Source organism: Myotis myotis, unplaced genomic scaffold (genome assembly GCF_014108235.1).
Source record: "Myotis myotis isolate mMyoMyo1 unplaced genomic scaffold, mMyoMyo1.p scaffold_m19_p_13, whole genome shotgun sequence".
Taxonomy (NCBI): Eukaryota; Metazoa; Chordata; class Mammalia; order Chiroptera; family Vespertilionidae; genus Myotis; species Myotis myotis.
Genome location: NW_023416317.1, coordinates 25,986,080 through 26,007,113, shown reverse-complemented (window position 1 = coordinate 26,007,113; position 21,034 = coordinate 25,986,080). Strand labels below are relative to the sequence as shown.

At 40.8% G+C, this 21,034-nt stretch overlaps 1 protein-coding gene across 20 annotated transcripts in view; it reads right to left on the bottom strand.

The window, feature by feature from the left end:
• The window catches only part of TFDP2 (transcription factor Dp-2), a 126,222-nt gene that overhangs the window by 12,726 nt on the left and 92,462 nt on the right, over nucleotides 1-21,034 (bottom strand). For 10 of the 20 annotated variants that reach the window (XM_036332326.1, XM_036332328.1, XM_036332337.1 and 7 more), the window contains 3 exons: nucleotides 17,022-17,143; nucleotides 15,399-15,446; nucleotides 2,311-2,473 (listed from right to left, as the gene is read on the bottom strand). In XM_036332326.1, coding sequence (XP_036188219.1) covers nucleotides 2,311-2,473; nucleotides 15,399-15,446; nucleotides 17,022-17,143 — 333 coding nt within the window. The remainder of the gene's footprint in view (nucleotides 1-2,310; nucleotides 2,474-15,398; nucleotides 15,447-17,021; nucleotides 17,144-21,034) is intronic. The other 10 variants (XM_036332344.1, XM_036332341.1, XM_036332345.1 and 7 more) reach the window with 2 other exon arrangements.

The following is a 21,034-nucleotide window of genomic DNA, read 5'->3' as shown; positions in this document are numbered from 1 at the left end:
TCGCTATGGAGCACACTGACCACCAGGGGGCTGATGCTCTGACCAGTAGGTTAGCTTGCTGTTGGGGTCCGGCCAATAGGGACTGGGCGACATGTGCTGGACACACCCTGGAGACCTCCCGTGGTCCCTCCCCAGCGGCTGGCCCCAATTGGCCCCGATCAACGGCCAGGCCAAGGGACCCCACCAGTGCACGAATTCGTGCACGGGTCTCTAGTTTTATAACATCTTCAAAGTGCTGAAAAATTCTACACCCACTGAAACTATCCTTCACAAAAGTAAAGAAAAATAAACACACTTTTAAACAATCTGAAACATAGAACAATCTAAAGAAAGTAAAGATTATGTTACCTACAGATCTAAATTTGAAAATGCTAAAAGGCCTTCTTCAGGGAGAAGAAAGATGATGTAACTGAGATAGAGCATGGAAAAGTAGAATGGAATGAAGACCAACTCAAAAGGAAAATCTCAATTAACATTCTCTGTATAAAACAAGAATGGCCCGGCCAGCGTGGCCTGAGCGTTGACCTATGAACCATGAGGGCATATGCCCAGGTTATGGGCTCAATCCCCAGTGTGGGGCATGCAGGAGGTAGCCAATCAATGATTCCCTCTCATCATTGATGTTTCTATTTCTCTCTCCCTCTCCCTCTCTCTCTCTGAAATCAATATAAATATTTTTTTAAAAATTAAATAAAACAAGAATGTCTTTTTGAGGCTAGAATATATATAGAACTAATATACATGACAGCAATAGTATATATAGCAGAAAGGGGTAATGAAGTTAATGTGAGCTAAGGCCTTGCATTGTCTGGGAGGATATTTGACTTTGAAAAGTCAAGAATGCATATCTTTTTAAAAAATATATATTTCTTTATTGATTTTAGAGAGGGAGAAGAAGAGAGAGAGAAACATCAATGAGAGAGAATCATTGATTGGCTGCCTCCTGCACGCCCCCAACTGGGGATCGAGCCTGCAACCCAGGCATGTGCCCTTGGCCAGAATTGAACCTGGGACCCTTCAGTCCACAGGCTGATGCTCATCCATTGAGCCAAGCCAGCTAGGGCAAGGATGCTTGTTTTAAGCTCTAGGTAAACAGTGCATCTCAAAATGTGGTCCATGGACTAGTACTAATCCACATACAGTCCTCGGGTTATGTCGGACTCGACGTACGTCGTACGTCGCCATCTCCCATTTATTTATATAAAAAAAAAGTTCCGTCATTTCCACATATGTACATATGTGCTTTATGTTTCTTATTATTTATTTACCACAAGTAAAGGTCAGGAATTAACTTTCTTTTAAATTTTTTTTACTGTTTCACTTCATTACTGCTGTGAATATGCTCCATGTGAGTGATGTAGGTGCTTATGTAGGTGGGTTCGACTTACGGGGAAAATCGAGTTACCTTGGATTATGGATCTCCAACGTGACCTGAGGACCTACTGTACTCTTACTAGCTTACAATGAAAATAGGGAATTTGCACCCAAATGCCAATCACATAGATCACTAACTAAAGAACAGTATTTAATTCAGCTGACTTTTTTGAGGAGGGTGGGAAGAGGTAGGTAGCAAGACTTTCTCAATGAAGAAAATTGTGTTAACTTGCATTGAGGAAAAAGCCCTTTATCTTATTGTGTATGGATAGATCCTAAGAACAAAATCCAATCAATCAAATGCTCTGATAATAAAGGATGGTGGAGAACACTGAATCCACTTAAAGGTAGAACTAAACTTAAATAAAGGAGATTTGCCCGGACAGCGTGGCTCAATGGCAGAGCATTGACCTATGAACCAGGAGGTCACAGTTCAATTCCCAGTTGGGGCACATGCCCAGATTGTGGGCTCGATCCCCAGTGTGGGGCATGCAGGAGGCAGCCCATCAATGATTCTCTCTCATCATTGATGTTTCTATCTCTCTCTCCCTCTCCCTTCCTCTCTGAAATCAATATTTTAAAAAAATAATAATAAATGGGAGGTTTAAGTTCTAGAACTGAATGTAAATAGAAATTCTGACACTGTAGAAATGATAACATAACAAATATCAGTATGCTCCCTCGGGAATCCCCAAAGTTATATTTTAAAAAATATTTGTTCATCTCTATGTTGAAATAAATAATAAAAGAATTCTTTCCAAAAACAAAAAATCAACAACCAAAAACTCTCAACAGACAATATGAAACCGTCAAGTAAAGGAGGAATTGGGAAACCCTTAGCTTGTCTGAGTCCTCATATCAATGACACAGATAACCCAAAGAGGTACACTGTTGCATCACTCATCACAGTCAATGTCAAGTGCATGATCTACCTACCGAATCAGCTGCCAAATGGTTATTTGAATTGGTGAACTCTGATACCAGCTCATCAGCTACTTCATTATATGACGTTGTGCCTTTCCGCTGAACTTTCTCACACACTTTCATTGAAAAATGTCTCAAGCCTTTTCCATTTTTATCTCCTTTTTTGCTTCGTTTACTAAAAGAGAAAAACAAATATTTATACTCCATCATACTTACTTAGAGACTTCCTTTACAAAAGTAAAACATAATGAAAAGACAGTAATTTGATTTTTGTTTCAAGTGGTAAGTTTTAATTGAATTAGAGATGAGGAAATGTTTTAAATTTAATTTTTACCTTAAAAGCCTAATAACATATAAAGCTAGAGTGGTTCTCTTATGCACATCATCTATTTCTTCAACAAATATTTATTGACCAGTTATTTACTATTATGTGTCAGGCACTATTCTACATACTGGGAATAAATCCATGAGGAGAACAGATAAAAACTCTGCCCTCGTAGTTCATATATGGTACATACTTACTTAATTTATTTCAAGTTTGGTTAATGCCTAGGCCTAAACTTTGATAACTTAATCATTAAATTTTCAGGGGTTCAGTTTAGTTCTACTAAATTGAGTGGTTTAGTTCTGCTAATCTGAGTGCCAACTGTATGCCCAGATTATAAAAGACATGTCAATTTAATATTTAATATTCAGACTACACACACACACACACACACACCGGTTACGGGGGAGTCTAGGAAGATAGCAAGACAGCAGCATAGTTTTCAAACTCTCCAAATCCCCAGATAAAAACAGACAGAGCAACTAGACCTCATGACAATATTTACAACAAAATGCAAACCTCATGACAATATTACAACAAAACTAGATGGCAAGGTATCCTCAACAAACCTCAGAACACAATACCAATGGCCAAAGGCCCACATGGTAGTGAGCAGGATAAGAAATACTCAATGGGGCTGCATTTAATGGAAATCAGAACAGTAATCCCAAAATAGCCAATACGAATTTACTAGAAAGCACAGCAGGCCAATTTGAGAGCAGCAGTTGAAATGAGGAGTTTCACCCTCTTCAGTACTAAAGAGGTCACAATAATCTATTTTGCATAACTTCCACAACCGATATTGAAGAGGAAATGACTAATATTGAAGAGGGGCAAAGAATATATTGACAATAGAGTATCTGAAAAAAATAAAAGGGAAACAGATTCTAAACATTAAATGCTATAATTGAAGTGTTCATAAAATACAGTCAAACCTCGTTTCTCGAACATCTCCCATCTCCACCAAGTTGCTCGCAGAAAACATATCTAGGTTGTGGAACCAAACTTCGGTTTTTGAACTGACAACCCTTTCAAGCTGATACCTCAGCATGACAAAAAGAGACTCTCGGGCAACAAAGGAGAGAATGCTTTTGTTGCTGGGAAAATCACCAGAAGAGCACATTCTAAAACATAAAGCGGCCATCAAGAGCGCTAATGTTGCTAAAGGGGTGAAAGAAACCATGATCACAGGCAACTGAGGAGGCAGAAAAACTTGATTTGGATAAACGAAAAGCAGTCCATTAGTGACTGCCATTTTGGAGGCAGTGATATGTAAACAAGCAAAGATGCTGCATACTGAGCTGAAAGAGACCCAGGGAGTGAGTGCTGAAAGTGAGCCCTTTAAGGCTGGTAGGGGATGGTTTTATTTTATTTACTTTAAGTCTTTATCCAGTTCTTAACTAGGACCTCATAACTGTTCTATAGGCACTCCAGTCCTTCCTAACATGGCCACCAAGGTGAACTTTCCACACGAAACCGGTCATGTCCCTATTCTGTTTATGTCACTGTTCTAAGTCATTTTATTTTGGAAAAGAATCCACCAACTCCCATTTGCTGTGTACATTTCCACACAAAACCCACTCTAGGCTGATTTGTCCTTAGTTTGGTGCATGGTGATACAAATGGCTAGTCACACATAAGTTAGTATCATTCGTACAAGTCAGGTGACAAAAGTAAGTAAGAGTTGCTAAAAATAGGAGCACAGAAGTTATTTTGAAAAAAAATATGTTGTGTATGGGGTTTTTAATTTATGCTAAGAACTGGATAATGGCTGAAAGTAAATAAAATTCTCAACTCAGTATTTATATACTTTTTAAAAGCTAGCAATAAAGCATGGTGTTGTTTTTCATGTAATTCTAGTATTTTTAAAAAGGGAGCAATAAAATAATCATAGGGTAGTTTGGCTAATTTGTCCTCTGTAGTCATACATGGATAATATTTAAAGAAAAAACTAAACACAGTCCTTAAATAGGAACAGCTAGATTTTAAGTGCCAAAGAACATACTCCTGAAACATAAATACAAAACTACACATAGAAGTTTTATAAGATTAGTTCAGTGTATGCATTGATAATAAACTTGAGAACTGTGGTTAAATATCAACATTGGTAAACTAGCCTATCCTATCTAATAAAAGAGAAACATGGTAATTGGCATACAACCGCTACCCTTCCCATTGGCTAATCAGCAAGATATGCAAATTAACTGCCAGCCAAGATGGCGGCCGGCAGCCAGGCAGCTGATGCGAACAGGGGGGCTTGCTTGCTTCAGTGACAGAGGACTCCAACGTTCCCCACCTGACTTGCCGGCCTCTGAGCTGCAACTCTAAGCAACTATGTTGCAAATACAGAAGCTAAACAAAACCCCAGAAACCTGCTTTACTCAGCCGGGCTTCAGCCAGCCAGACCGCAACATTGTATCAAATACAGACGGTAAACAAAGGCCAGAAACCTGTTTTCAGTAGCCGAGGCCCCAGAGCTAAAGCTGGACCAGAATAAAAAAAAAAAAAAAAAAAAGGAGTGGTTGGGAGCTTCAGTCACCCGTCAGCCTGAAAACGGCCCTCAGCCCCTCAGCCAGACTGGCCAGGCACCCTAGTGGGGACTCCCACCCTGATCCAGGACACCCTTCAGGGCAAACCAGCCAGCCCCCACCCGTGCACCAGGCCTCTATTCTATATAGTAAAAGGGTCATATGCCTCCTGGCACCGGGATCAGCGGAGCCGCGAGGCCTCCCGGCACCGGGATCAGTGTGACAGGGGGCAGCGCCCAAACCCCCTGATCGCCCTGCGGCACTGTGTGTGACAGGGTGCGGCGCCTCAACACCCCCCCCCCCCACGGGCCCTGCTCTGTAACAGGGTGCAGCGCCTCAACCCCCTGATCGCCCTGCGGCTGTGTGTGTGACAGGGTGCAGCGCCCCAACCCCCCCGCCCCCCACGGGCCCTGCTCTGTGTGTGACGGGGTAGAGCCATAACCTCCCCATCGGCCCTGCCCTGAGTGTGACAGTGGCGGCGCCCCAACCCCCTGATTGGCCCTGCTCTGTGGGTGATAGAGGGTGGTGCCCCAACTGCCCCCCCCCCCCCCACGGGCCCTGCTCTGTGTGTGATGGGGTAGAGCAGCCATGGGCAAACTACGGCCCGCGGGCCGGATCCGGCCCGTTTGAAATGAATAAAACTATTGAAAAAAAAGACCGTACTCTTTTATGTAATGATATTTACTTTGAATTTATATTAGTTCACACAAACACTCCATCCATGCTTTTGTTCCGGCCCTCCAGTCCAGTTTAAGAACCCATTGTGGCCCTCGAGTCAAAAAGTTTGCCCACCCCTGGGGTAGAGCCATAACCTCCCCATCGGCCCTGCTCTGAGTGTGACAGTGGCGGCGCCCCAACCCCCTGATCGGCCCTGCTCTGTGGGTGATAGAGGGTAGCACCCCAACCCCCTGATCTGCCCTCCCCTGAGTGTGACAGGGGGCGATGCCCCAACTCCCCTATCGGCCCTACTCTGTGAGTGACAGGGGGGAGCTCCTCAACCCCCTGATCAGCCCTGCTCTGTGCATGACAGGGGGAGCTCCCCAACCCCCTGATTGACCCTGCTCTGTGCGTGACGGGGCAGCGCCCCAACCCCGATTGGCCCTGCTCTGTGCATGACAGGGTACGGATCCCCAACCCCCCTGATGGGCCCTGCTCTGTGCATGACAGGGGGTGGTGCCGCAACCTCCCCATCTACCCTGCCTTGAGTGTGACAAGGGGCGGTGCCCCAAACCCCCAATGGGCCCTACCCTGAGTGTGACTGAGGGTGGCATTGCAACCTCCCAATCTGCCCTGCTCTGTGCATGACTGGGGAAGGCGCCCCAACTCCCCAATTGGCCCTGCTCTGAGCCCCACCAGGGGCTGCACCTAGGGATTGGGCCTGCCCTCTGCCACCCGGGAGCAGGCCCAAGCCAACAGGTCGTTATCTCCTGAGGGGTCCCAGACTGCGAGAGGGCACAGGCCGGGCTGAGGGACCCCCACTCCCCGAGTGCACAAATTTTTGTGCACCGGGCCTCTAGTCTACACTAATAAAAGACAAACATGCAAATTGACTATACCTTCACTATGCCTTAAGCCACGCCCATCAGCCAATCAGAGCAACTATATGCAAATTAACCCAACCAAGATGGCAGCCAGCAGCCACGGAGCTGGAGCGAGCAGGAGGCTTGGTTGCCCCAATGATGGAGGAAGCCAATTTCCCACCTGCCGCAGCTGGCTCTGAGCTCCACTCAAAGCAACAAAGTTTCAATTATAGAAGGTAAATAAACCCCAGATAACTGCTTTCAGCTGGCGGAGGTCATGGAGCTGGAGCAAGCAGGAGGCTTTCTCTCCTGCCCACCCTGGCCGGCTCTGAGCTCCTCTCAAGGCTACAAAGTTTTAATTATAGAAGGTAAATAAATCCCAGAATAAAAAGAGAAAAAAAAGAAAAAAAGGAGCGGCTGGGAGCTTCCATCGCCTGGGGGGGAGGAGGGGCTTGGCCAGCCTGAAAATAGCCCTCAGCCCCTCACTCAGACTGGTCAGGCACCCCAGTGGGGACCCCCACCCTGAATGGGGTGTGACCAGCTGCAAACAGCCATCAGCCCCTCACCCAGGATGGCCAGGCACCCCAGCGGGACCCCCACCCTGATCCGGGACACCCTTCAGGGCAAACCAGCCGGCCCCCACCCATGCACCAGGCCTCTATCCTATATAATAAAAGGGTAATATGCAAACTGACCCTAACAGAACGACTGGGAATGACTGGTTACTATGACACACACTGACCACCAGGAGGAAGATGCTCAATGCAGGAGCTGCCCCCTGGTGGTCAGTGCGCTCCCACAGGGGGAGCTCTGCTCAGCAACAAGCCAGGCTGATGGCTGCCAATACAGCGGTAGTGGTGGGAGCCTCTCCCGCCTCCTCAGCAGTGCTAAGGATGTCCGACCGCAGCTTAGGCCTGCTCCCCACTGGCAAGTGGACATCCCCTGAGGGCTCCCGGGCTGCCAGAGGGATGTCTGATTGCCAGCTTAGGCCAAATCCCCCTGGGTAGCGGGCCTAAGCCAGCAGGTGGTCATCCCCTGAGGGGTCTCAGACTGCAAGAGGGCTCAGGCCAGGCTGAAGGATCCCCCCCAAGTGCACAAATTTTTGTGCACCGGGCCTCTAGTCCTATATAATAAAAGCATACTATGCAAATCGACAGAATGGTGGAACAACCGGTCACTATGACATGCACTAACCACCAGGGGGCAGACACTCAATGCAGGAGCTGCCCCCTGGTGGTCAGTACGCTCCCACAGGGGGAGCGCTGCTCAGCCACAAGCCCAGGCTCATGGCTGGTGAGCACAGCAGCGGTGGCGGAAGCCTCTCCCGCCTCTACTACAGGTGGGCAGTAAGGAGGGGTCCCAGACTGCGAGAGCCCCCGACTGCGAGAGGAATGTCTAACTGCTGGCTTAGGCCCGATCCCCCTGGCAGGCAGACATCCTCCAAGGAGTTCCAGACTGCAAGAGGGAGCAGGCTGGGCTGAGGCCCCCACCCCCCCACCCCCCCGCCCATCCCCACAGCACGAACCTCATGCACCAGGCCTCTATTAGTTATATATTTAACCCTGACCCAGAGTCCTCATCCATCAGAAAAATGGGGATACAAAACCGCTCTCACAAAGATACTGTGAGGATTAAATGGTATAGCATGCACAGCACATTTAGTACCTCTAGGTTAGTGGTCAGCAAACCACGGCTCACGAGCCACATGCGGCTCTTTGGCCCCTTGAGTGTGGCTCTTCCACCAAATACCACATTTTTAGCAAAGGCCAGCTTAGGAGTACCCTAATTAAGTTAATAACAATGTACCTATATAGTTTAAGCTTAAAAAATTTGGCTCTCAAAAGAAATTTCAATCGTACTGTTGATATGTGGCTCTGTTGACTAATGAGTTTGCCGACCACGGCTCTAGGTGATGTTCCTCTTAATTAGCTCCAGAATCTTCATAACCAATACAAAACTGAAGGGTACTGCTCAACATTGGCTGAATCGAGAAACTACATTGGTTCTCTGAAGGTGTTCAAGCATTGTGCCAAAAACAACAACAACCAATCAATGTCTACATTAAAAGTCAATAGTAGTGAGAATAGTCAACACCTGCAGTACACAGGTAGGAAATTTGGACCTGGTAACCCTTCTATAAAAACTTCTTTGAAAGTCAAATGAACAATGCCTCTAGTGAAAGAACATTAAAAGGTAAAAGGCTATATAAAGAACTCAATTCAACAACAACAACAACAAAAAATCAACCCAATTAAAAAATGGGCAAAGGAATTGAAAAGACATTTCTACAAAAAAAAGATATGAATGATCAATGAGCACATGAAAAGATGCTCAACATTACTAACCATCAGGGAAATGCAAATCAAAACCATAATGAGATAGCACTCACACCCATTAGGATGGCTGTTAACAAAAACAAAAACAAGACATATTGTAAGGATCTGGAGAAACTGGAACCATTGTGCATTGCTGTGAGAATGTAAAATGGGTGTAGAAAATATTGTGGCAATTCCTCAAAAATTTAAACATAGAAAGAAGTACCAACCCTAGCCAGTTTGGCTCAGTGAATAGAGCGTTGGTCTGTGGACTTAAGGGTCCTGGGTTCGATTCTGGTCAAGGGCACATGCCCAGGTTGTGGGTTAGATCCACAATAAGGGACATGCAGGAGGCAGCCAATCAATGATTCTCATAATTGATGTTTCTATCTCTCTTTCCCTTGCTCTTCCTCTCTGAAAACAATAATATACATATATATTTAAGATAATAACAAAATAAACATAAGTACCATATGATCCAGCAATTCTACTTCTGGGTACATAGCAAAAGAATTAATTGAAAGCAGAGACTCCAACAGATATTTTTTTTTTTTTTATTTTATTGATTTTTTACAGAGAAGAAGGGAGAGGGATAGAGAGTTAGAAACATCGATGAGAGAGATCGATCAGCTGCCTCCTGCACGCCCCCCACTGGGGATGTGCCCGCAACCAAGGTACATGCCCTTGACCGGAATCGAACCCGGGACCCCTCAGTCCGCAGGCCGATGCTCTATCCACTGAGCCAAACCGGTTCGGCTCCAACAGATATTTGTACACCCATGATCATAGCAGCAATATTCAATAGCCAAAAGGTAAAAACAACTCAAACATCCATCAACAGATGAATAAATAAAAAAACATATAATGAATGCAATATTATTCAGCCTTAAAAGAGAATGAAATTCTGATACATACTACAACATGAATGAACCTTGAAGACCTGATACGTGAAATAAGCCAAGTATGAAAAGGTAAATACTATATGATTCCTTTTATATGAGATATCTAGAACAGTTAAATTCATAGACAGAAAGTAAAACTTTGGCTACTGAGCCAGAGGATGTGGGGAGTTACTGCTTAATGCGTACAGAGTTTCAGTATGGGGTGGTCAAAAAAAGTTCTGGAGATGGGTAGTGGTAATAGTTGTACAATAATTTATTTTTTCAGTGGTTCTTTAGGTTTTGAACTTATTTATGTCTTGTCTTTTATGCTTAAATGTTGATGGTTTAGTGGCTTCATTAGCCAGTCTATCTCTGTAAAATGAGATGATATGGTTTTAGCATTTCATCATTAATTATGGATAAAAAAACAAACTCATTGTGCCCTTGACCGGAATTGAACCCAGGACCCTCCAGTCTGCAGGCCGACACTCTATCCAGTGAGCCAAACCAGCTATTCTTTATTATTTAAGTCACTTCCATGGTCACATCTAGTTTATTACTACTACTGCCACATTCAGAAAAGGTGTGCCTTTTCCCGACATAACTCTTACAACTCAATAATAAAATGACAACCCAAAGGATCTGATCATACGTTGGTCAAAGAAGATATACAAATGGTCAATAAGCACATGAAAAGATGCTCAACATCATCAGCCATTAGGGATATAAAAAATCAAAACCCTAATAAGATACAATTTCACATCCACAAGGTTGTGAAAGAAATGAAACAGATAAGTGCTGGCAATGATGTACAGAAACTGGAAGTTTTTGTTGGTGAAAACAGCCACTGTGGAAAATAGTCTGGCAGTTATTCAAAAGGCCAGAGAATTACCATGTGACCCAGCAATTCCATTCCATACAAGAGAAATGAGTATCGATATCAGAGAAACACACTGATTGGTTGCCTCCTGTCGTGCCCCGACCAGGCTCTGGACTGGGGAGGAGTGTGCCTTTGACCAAAATCGAAGTGGGGACCCTTTGGTCCGCAGGCCGATGCTCTAGCCATTGAGCCAAACCGGCTAGGGCTCCTTTTATTTTTTACATGAGAATGTCAATAGGATTTCAGGTATTGTGGTGCAAACATGGTGTTCAGTTACCATCTTAAACTGGAATCTCCCTATCTAAATCTTAAATAAAGAGTTCACACACTTCCTTAGAACCCGAGCTCTTTGAAACACCAACACCCCCTTTCTAAATTACACCAAATTTCACCACAGGATGTGGACTACGTAGGAAGCATTCCTTACCAAATAAAACCAAATTGAGAAAGAAAAGAAAAAAAAAAACTACTAATATAGTATACTTTGAAAAGCATGTTACATTTTACTAATAATTTCATTTCAAGTATTCAAATAAATTGTGCCCAAAGAATAAAAGGAAAAGTATCTATGCTCTGGCCGGGTAGCTCAGTTGGTTGGAGCATGGTCCCGATACACCAAGGTTGTGGGTTCCATCCCTGATCAGGGCATATGCAAGAGTCAACCAATGAAGGCATCAGTGAGTGGAATAACAGGTTGATGTTTGTCGCTCCTTCCCTTCTTATCTTTCTCTAAAATTAATAAATTAAAAAGAAAAAGTTATTTTATCTTTTTAGGCACTTAACTGGAATCCATAACCACTATCTTTTTATAATTTCCAATAATTTATTTTTATTTTAAAAAGTAATATAAAACTAAAATTTGTAATATAAAACAGTATATGCCAGGATAATTTTATTGTATCTAATAAAAACTTTATTTCTCATTAAAATGAGTCAACCAGAACATTTACATCAACAAGATAATTTAGTAAATTGATAAAATAATTTAGAAAAAACACACACTCATGTTCCTGTAAGTATGCATCCATTGTGTATGTGTTGGGGGTGGGGATGGGGATTTGAGATGGGAACTAAATGTTTATTCCTTATGGACCTTCTCTCCCTCCTGGGGTATGTCATCTAGGCCTGACCATTTACATGCGGATGCACTACTTATAAAATAGACTTAATGATATTAATCATTTAGATAACTAATAAACTTTTTGAACTTCATTGGTCTAAAACAAAATTCAATCCCTCCCCAAACCTACTCCTAGCAACAATAAATGTAAATGGCATCAATATTCACCCAGCTGTTCGTGCAAAACAACCAAGAGCCATCCTTTATTGCCTCCTTTCCTTCATTCAATCTATCAATAAATCCTGTTGGTTCTACCTCCAAAATTAATTCATTTTTCCCATCCCCACTGCCAAGCCACCGCCCCTGCATTAGCCTTGAACTGATTTTCCAGCTTCTGTTCAGGTCTCCTTAGAATCCATTTCCTGCTCAGAAGCCAGTGTAAATTAGCATGTCATTGCCCTTCTTAAAACAAAAACAAATTCCTTACTGAGACCTATAAGGCCTTTTATGATCTGACCCCTGCCTACTTCTTCACCCTCATCTCATCATTTTGCCTTTCTTACTATCTCCAAGCCACTCTGCTTCCCCAAATACTCCAGCCTGGTTCCTCATTTAGCTCTGCATTTGCCATTCATTCTGCCCTGAATCCCTGGCTCCCCACCACGACTAGGCTAGCTACATGCCTGACTTCTTTGCATTCAAATGTTACCTCTTTAGAGAGGCCTGCTCTAAGACAGCCACCATCCTGCCAATAATCCACAAAGCCCCTTCTTATTTTTTTTTCATGCCACCTATCACAGTCTAAAATGATATGTTTATTGAACACCCCCATATCAACTCTTTAAGGGCAGAGACTTCTCTCTTGTTTATTATTCTCTCCAATGCCTAGAACACAGCAATACTTTTTTTTTTTTTTTTTTTTTTTTTAAATATATTTTATTGATTTTTTACAGAGAGGAAGGGAGAGAGATAGAGAGTTAGAAACATCGATGAGAGAGAAACATCGATCAGCCGCCTCCTGCACATCCCCCACTGGGGAAGTGCCCGCAACCCAGGCACATGCCCCTGACCGGAATCGAACCTGGGACCCTTCAGTCCGCAGGCCGACGCTCTATCCGCTGAGCCAAACCGGCTTTGGCAACACAGCAATACTTAACAGATCTTCAACATATCTGTTGCATGAAAAACTCCATCAACATCACTGAAGTTGTACAAATGTTCACTATACAGATTTTGATTATTATTAGTGTATTACAGAGTTTAAATTATATTGGTTTATTATAAATAAACATTTTAACTGAATTCCAACAGGAAAAAGGTATTAAGAACTCCCCCCCCCAGTAGAAGTCCTGAAGCGAAAGCAGACCTATTTGGGAAAGAGATTTAGGAGACACCATCAGATTCTGTCCAAAGATAAAAAGAGAAAGTGAACGAACATCTTCCAGGATCAAAACCCCAGGCAAGACCAGAAAGAGGGTTTTCATAGCTCCTTCTGCAAGCTCTGTGCAAAGAACTCCAGTGGATGAGAATACAGGGAAAAACTAAAGAGAATATCTCAATGGATCCTTCACCCACCAAACAAGATTTCTTCAGAAACTGACTTGCTTCTGCAAATGGCCTTAACCAAGAAAAACAGTTGTGTAAAACAGACCTAAAATTGTACTGTCAAGTAATAAGATGAGGATAGGAAGTTTGTATAGCCCAGTTGGCGTGGCTCAGTGGTTGAGCATCAAACCCGGAGGTCACGGGGTTTGATTCCTGGTCAGGGCACATGCCTGGGTTGCAGGCTTGATCCCCAGTGTGGGGCATGTGGGGGGCGGCCAATCAATGATTCTCTCTCATCACTGATGTTTCTATCTCTCTCTCCCTCTCCTTTCCTCTCTGAGATCAATAAAAATATATTTTGAAAAAAGAAGCTTGTATATGTCTACATATATTGATGTATAAATCTCTGAGGAAAACCAATATACTAGTAAATATTTACATATCATACTAAATCAACATATGAGACATGGAGAGATAAAAGTCTATGGTTGAGAGCTGGCCTTTTTAACCTAAACACTTGGGAGGAGAGAAACAAAAACTTTTCACAGCATTATAGAAAAATACAATAAATCTGGAGGAAAAGAAACATTTGTTAGAACAACAATAAAAATCATAGGTAGTAATGTTTGTGGTTATATTTAAAAATAAAAGAGAATAATAGCACAACACTCACCCCAAAAAAGCCACTGAACCCAGATGCAGAAAAGGAAAATTGAATCAGTGGTTACGCCCACAAATTTAATCTGGCACTTTTAATGTGATCTTTAGAGATCTTTTTCTTATGAAGGAGAATATGAAGGGAATCTTATTGTTTATATACTGTTTGTAGTACACAGGTGCCACCAATCGTAACTAACGACAAACCCTATTTTAAGGCCTTAAACATTGCTAAATACATCTTTAAGAACTTACACTGCTACTCTTTCCTAGGATAAACACAAAGACCAGTATAAGTTGGAAAGAGGAATTTCCATTAGAGAGAAAAGAACGTTTTGGTATATATTTCTATATGACACAGCAATTCCTCAAACATGATTTTGTGTTCAAAATAGTTAAGAACCAAGAAGCAAGCAACAAAGGCCACCAAGGAACTACAGCAGAGCCAGTGTCAATGCAAGAAAACACACTTTTAAAATATATAGCCCGAGGTCCTCACTCAGAGCCTATTCACTTTTATTTTAGGCTGAATTCTAACACAACTGGCCACCTAGTTGCCCAGCAAGTCAGAGATAGCAAACTAGAAAGTGGAAAAGACAGAAAACTATTATATTGAGAATAGATGACCTAACAGGACAAAGGAGACGGAAATACCATTGAAAAGGGAAATTACAAAATCCTAGAACCAAAAATAAAATTTAAAAAGCGTAACTGGCAAGGTTTTATTTAAAATTGTAACAATCTTACAGAATTCAACTCTATGCATCCTCTATGCATCCTACTTTAACAGTGCAACATTAATATTGTACCTTGTGTAGTGACTTGCATGGAATATTGAACTTAAGCTCAAATAATGACCGTAAAGTAAGAGTTTTTAATCCTAGAGTTTCTCACTTGGTAGGCAGGCATCTATATTTTTCAACAAACCACAGGAAATTCTGAGGCACACCGAGAACTGAGAACCATGTCCTAACAGTCTAAAGAAAGGTTACATTATACTCGATGTATTATTTAGAGAAAGAAGTAAGAATTTACTATGATCTTTAAATGTGCTCAGTCAAACCTGTTTTTAAAATATTTGGGCATGTTGAGGTCAGGTGTAGTAGTCACCTTGGTCGAACACTGCATTTCCCAAAAGGAGGGAGGGAGCTAAATGACATATTACCAATAGCCAATCTATTCACCTTTGAAACCATAAAAATAAAAATATAATACTAAATTTATGTAACGACAAGTGAAGAAAATACTCAGTGTGGTCCAGAACCATGGTAGAAACTCAATCAAGTTAAAGTTGTGTGGATAAACACGTCTCACTAACTTAAGCTAGAGTCTGGGTACCAAACCTCTTTATGTAGTAGCATCTCCCAAACAAGATACACTCATACTCACCTTTCTGAAAAATCAGAGTCTATAAATTCTCTAGCCCGTTTTCTATCACTAAAAAGAAAAGAAAAAAAGGCATAAAAAGAACATATAAACACTACTTTATTTCATGAATAATTTACTGTAAGTTGTCTAATGCCACTATATAGCTAAACATAAAAACTAATATAAAAGTTATGTCCATAAAATAAAAACTTAAATTTTATGAAAGGACCAAGAAATCACAATAGGATAACCTAGTTTGAAATGAGTTCAATGAATCTTTAAGGAGGAAAACACTGCAGGTTCACAAAAGAAAAGGCATAGAGAAGTTTGATTTACTCTGGAATGACTGACTATAAAGACACGACAGTCATACCACCTCCAACATAAAGCACAGCTGGGGCTGGAACTATCCAAACCCTGGTCATCTCCAAACCCCTGGTATAGGCACGAGTTCATGTTATAATCTCTCAGGGCTGTGCAGAAATCCAAGGTAACTTTTGGATCTACATGAGAATGCTCACAAGGACTGAATAAACGCCATGGAATTACAGGTGACTGTCATGTCATCTCATTTGATAATGGAAAAGTATGACCACATATGAAACTCTTCTATCTATAATATATGTGTGCGTAGGTGTTTGAATATGACTTAAAACACTTTGCCAGGACTATTTCATTAATTCATTCAATATTCTTTTTAAAAATATATTTTTTTATTGATTTCAGAGAGAGAGAGAGATAGAAACATCAATGATTAGAGAGAATCACTGATCAACTGCTTCCTGCAGCCCCCCCCTCCGCCACTGGGGATGGAGCCCAAACCCAGGCATGTGCCCAGACTGGGAATCGAACTGTGACCTCCTGGTTCATAGGTTGAAGCTTCAACCACTGAGCCACGCTTGCCAAACTCATTTAATATTTTTGAAGGGAGGAAATTCTTACTCAACCAAGATTTATTGTCTGTTTGGTAGAACTCACAATTGTAAGTCAAAGATGGAACTACCCATGCAGTATTTAAATAACAATTTAAATAACTTCTGAAGTAACAGAATAAAGTTTTGAGTCATTAATTTTACTATTTCCTTTTATTTTATGGAAAGATGAGATGTTAAAAATGATAAGCAAAGGAGAGAGGTTGGGTAAGGGTATTTTGCAGACAAAGATGAAACATGTGAAGGTTTGGTACTAAAAGTGGCAAATGAATAACATAGAATTTGGCCTCTTTTCCCTAGTTCCTTTTCTGATTTTTTTTAAAGGAAACAAGAATTCACAGGGGAAATTCTCAGTATCACCAACACTTAAAATATCGTTTGTTAAAACAATATAAAATATAGTTTTGACATCTCCAAAGCAGCTAAATGCCATAATAATAAAAAATAGTTCTCTTTCAGAGTTGAAAAAAAGTAAAAAGATTCAGGTACAAGATATTATTATAATGTTTTTCTCTGTTTTAAAATGGTTGCTCCATAAATGACTTATATCTAAGACATGAAGTCATATAAATTGGTAATTTTAAAGGAAACGTATTAGTTTTTAAGGACTAGACTAACATAACACAAGAACAGAAGACAAGATCCTAAGAAAAAAATGTCAGAACTCTTTAAATTTTATTTTTAAAATTGTAACTTGTAACAACACTCTTACCCTGGAACCCAGCCAGTAGCTTCCGCTATGTGTGTCTGAGTGACCATTGCTGGTGCTGGGGTGTATGGACTCCCGATCAGAACACTTCCTGAACTGGTCAGTCTCTGTGGTGTGCTTATAATCTGTGAAGTTAGGACAAAGAAGATAATATCCTTAGTTATTATGAAAAGCCTACAGGCACAAAATAATGTTGATTGCTAACCTTATTAGGAGGAAACCTTATTGTCTAAAATGCTTAATCATCTAAAACATACGCAGTACCTGTGATTCATTTATATCCTAGGATCGTATACTGACATGAGGTCATAATGCAGGTTTCAGCAAGTGAAGAGCAATTTGGAAGGATTAGCTGGCAACTGACAATGTTTTAAAAATCAGAAAAATGAAAAGCTTTCTTTGCAATTACAGAACCTAATTCCAGTCAAGCTTGATTTACTAGAACTGGGTAACAGTAAATCAGATCTTCATAGTCCAAAATATAGGCAAAAGCATTACACAATTTGGATTATTATACAGATGCAACTTTATCTTTTTCTCTTTTTTTTCAAGAGCATGTTCTCATGTCATTAAATATTCTTTAATGACATATTCTTTAAATATGTCAGTAAAACATTCCATCATGTAAATATATTATTCCCTATTAGATATATGGATATTCAATTATTCACTACTATAAACAATGCTGTGATAAACATTTTTGTACAATGATCTTGGCCTTAATTTCTGTTTCCTAAGGATAGACTTCAGGAAAGGAATTAATGGAACTAAAGATACGGACTTTTTGTTTACTGCTTTTGCTTTTTTTTTTTTTTTTAAATTCTCACCCAAGGATATTTTTCCATTGATTTTTTAGAAAGAGTGGAAGAGAGAGGGAAAGACAGGAGAAGCATATCGGTTGGTTTCCACCTGCACAAGCCCCGACCAGGGGAGGTGCCTGCAACTGAGGTACATGCCCTTGACCGGAATCAAACCCAGGACCCTTTGGTCTGCTTTGTCCACTGAGTCAAACTGGCTAGGGTGTTTATTGCTTTTTAGAAACATGTTTTTATTGATTTTAGAGAAAGAGGAAGGGAGAGGAGAGAGAGAGAAACATTATTGTGAGAGAGAAATATCGATTGGTTGCCTCCACGTGACTGGGGACTGAACCTGCAACCTGGGCATGTGCCCTGACCGGGAATTGAACCAGAGACCTTTCGGGTACATGGGCCAATGCTCAGCCAACTCAGGCCCGGGCAGAATATGGACTTTTTAAAAAAGTCCCTTGGGCCCTGGCCAGTGTGGCTCAGTTGGTTGGAGTTTCATCCCATACACTGCAAGGTCACAGGTTCGATTCCCGGTTAGGGCAGACACTCAGGTTGCAGGTTTGATCCTGGTCAGGGTTCATATGGGAGACAACTGATTGATGTTTCTCTCTCACATTAATGTTCCTCACTCACTTTCTCCTTACCCCTTCCTCTCTCTTTAAAATCAATTTAAAAATAAATAAATAAACACAAAAGGCAATAAACAAGGATAAGATATCTAGAGAATTCTGACTCTCTACAATAAGCCAGGGATGATCAAACAGGGCATTCAGAAGTTTGCCTTGTGTGAAAGTATGAAAACTAGACAATGTGTTTGGACCTCCTACCTCTCCATGCATCCCATCCCACCTCCACACCTCCATTTCAGTGCAAGATCTTCAAGGGCAGAGAGAATGTTTGCAGGGCCTAACACAGTGCTCACAGGAAAGTGCAATAAATACTTACTGAACTGAGAGAAAAGACCCAGCTTTTAAAATGATAAAAAAAAGTAGTTTCTTAATTCACTAATATACTACAAAGGATTATATAAAAATCCAATAAGAAAAATACAATATAAAAGACAGTTTTCTCCAATCACTACATCACACATTCAGATGTCCTTTATCATATTGTCATTGAGTGTGACAGCTTAAGGAGCAAAATTTCAGTATTTGATCAGTCTCGTCTACACTTTCAAGAACAGGGGTGCCCAAAAAGCAATTCTATGTGTTCCAACCTACCCTTGAAACAGACTGCATTACTTGTGCAGTTTTATTACTAAGGAGTTCTTTCTCTATATCTGTTATTAGTAGCCTACAGACTCGGTTTTATCTGATTTAAAGGGCTTTGTAGAAAGAAAAAGAAAGAAGGAAGGGAAACAAGCATAGGGAAACATAGTTATCATTACTGAGAATGACTTTGGAAATGAACTGCTATGTTCTAGTTTATTTTTTCTTCCTCGTTGTCAGATTGTCAGATATTTTCTTCTGATCTGAGAGTAAATAGCAATACTCTGTTCCCTTCTCTTAGCAAAGGGCCTGATACACAGTAAGTCCTTAATAAACATTTCCTGAATGATCAAATTGGAGATGAAGGACTTGAACTGGAAAGACAAGTTATAAGTTCATGTGAGATGCAATGAATTCTTAAACTAGGACAGTGAGTCTTAAGAAACAAAACCAAAGGAAAGTCAACAGAACTAATCAACCATTAAACATAGGAAAACTATGTAGGTGATGAGTCAGACCCACGTTATAAAACTGAACCTTAATTTTGAAATCCCAAATTAAAATAATTAGAGGTAACTACTTCTGATATTCAGTTGATCTGATAAGGAAAATGAATAAATTTCACACACACACCCCAAAAAAAACAGAGACTACCTTAATTTAAATGTAATTGTGGTTTCTTTTGACAACAGATTACAGTTACGCAATGAAAATCATACAGCAATTGAACCTCATTCTAGAGATTTTCCACCTTTAATCAATATATCTTATGTACTACTGCCATCTACAGTTAAAAAAGGCCAAGGGAACACCTATTTTGAAGGGGAAAAAACTATAAATTATAAAATGTTATGTTAAATAATTCCATTTTTGTTGTTGTTATTGTTGTTGTTAATCCTCACCCAAGGATATTTTTCCATTGACTTTTAGAGAGTGGAAGGGATGGGGAGAGACAGAGAGAGAGAAACATCAATGTGAGAGATTCATCGATTGGTTGCCTCATGCAGGCCCTCCAACCTGGGCTGGGGATGGAGCCTACAAACAAAGTATGTGTCCTTGAACAGAATCGAACTCGTGAACTGAACCTTCAGTCTGCAGGTTGACACTCTATCCACTGCGCAAACCGGCCAGGACAAGGATTCCATTATTTGACAAAATATTAGTTTTCAATATAAGAAACATGCAGTTTTAACCACATTAAAATAAAGATAATCATGAGAGTATCATATATATATATATATATATATATATATATATATATATATATATGCAGAAACCTTTAGGAAAAGGGAAAGTATCCCAAAATAAAAGTTACTGCTAGTTTCTATAAATACTGAACAAAACTTTTTTTCTCAGGGCCTTTTGAAATTTCTACCTACCATTAAGATTTGGCTTCCAAAGAGACATGAAATTTAAATTTTCTGTAAGAAGAAATTAGGTTTTATTCACTAATTCCTAACTAAACAAATATTTTTAAAAATCATGAGTGAAAAATTGAAGGTGAAAGGACAATGTTCAAGAGAAGCAAGCAAGAGAAGAAAGAAATGGCTCTAATCGGGGTTCTACATCAATTAGGAAATCCAAACAAAAACTCTGATTCTGGTCCAAGTCCTAAGAACTGCAAAAAGCCCCCAAGAATTAGGGAGACAAATAAAGGCCTTGGGCTGGCCTGGTTTAAAGCAGAGCCCCCGATCTCCTCTCCTTCGGACCTTTGTTTGCTGATTCTGCAATAACTGCGTCAGTAGCATGTATACCTCATTGCTTACTGTCAGAACAGAAGTGTATAAAGACTGTCATGTACATTATACAAACTAACAATGGAAAGAGAAATTACATGTCTCCAAAAGAGAAACCTGCACTTGAGCCATAGCAGCATCACTAAAATACTAATAGAAAATAGCATCTCAGAACCAGACGATTTCTGTAAGGGGAAAACAACATGCCATTGACTTTTATGGCAAACACATAAGAGTTCTGGTATGTTTGTTTAATTTTGGTGCTT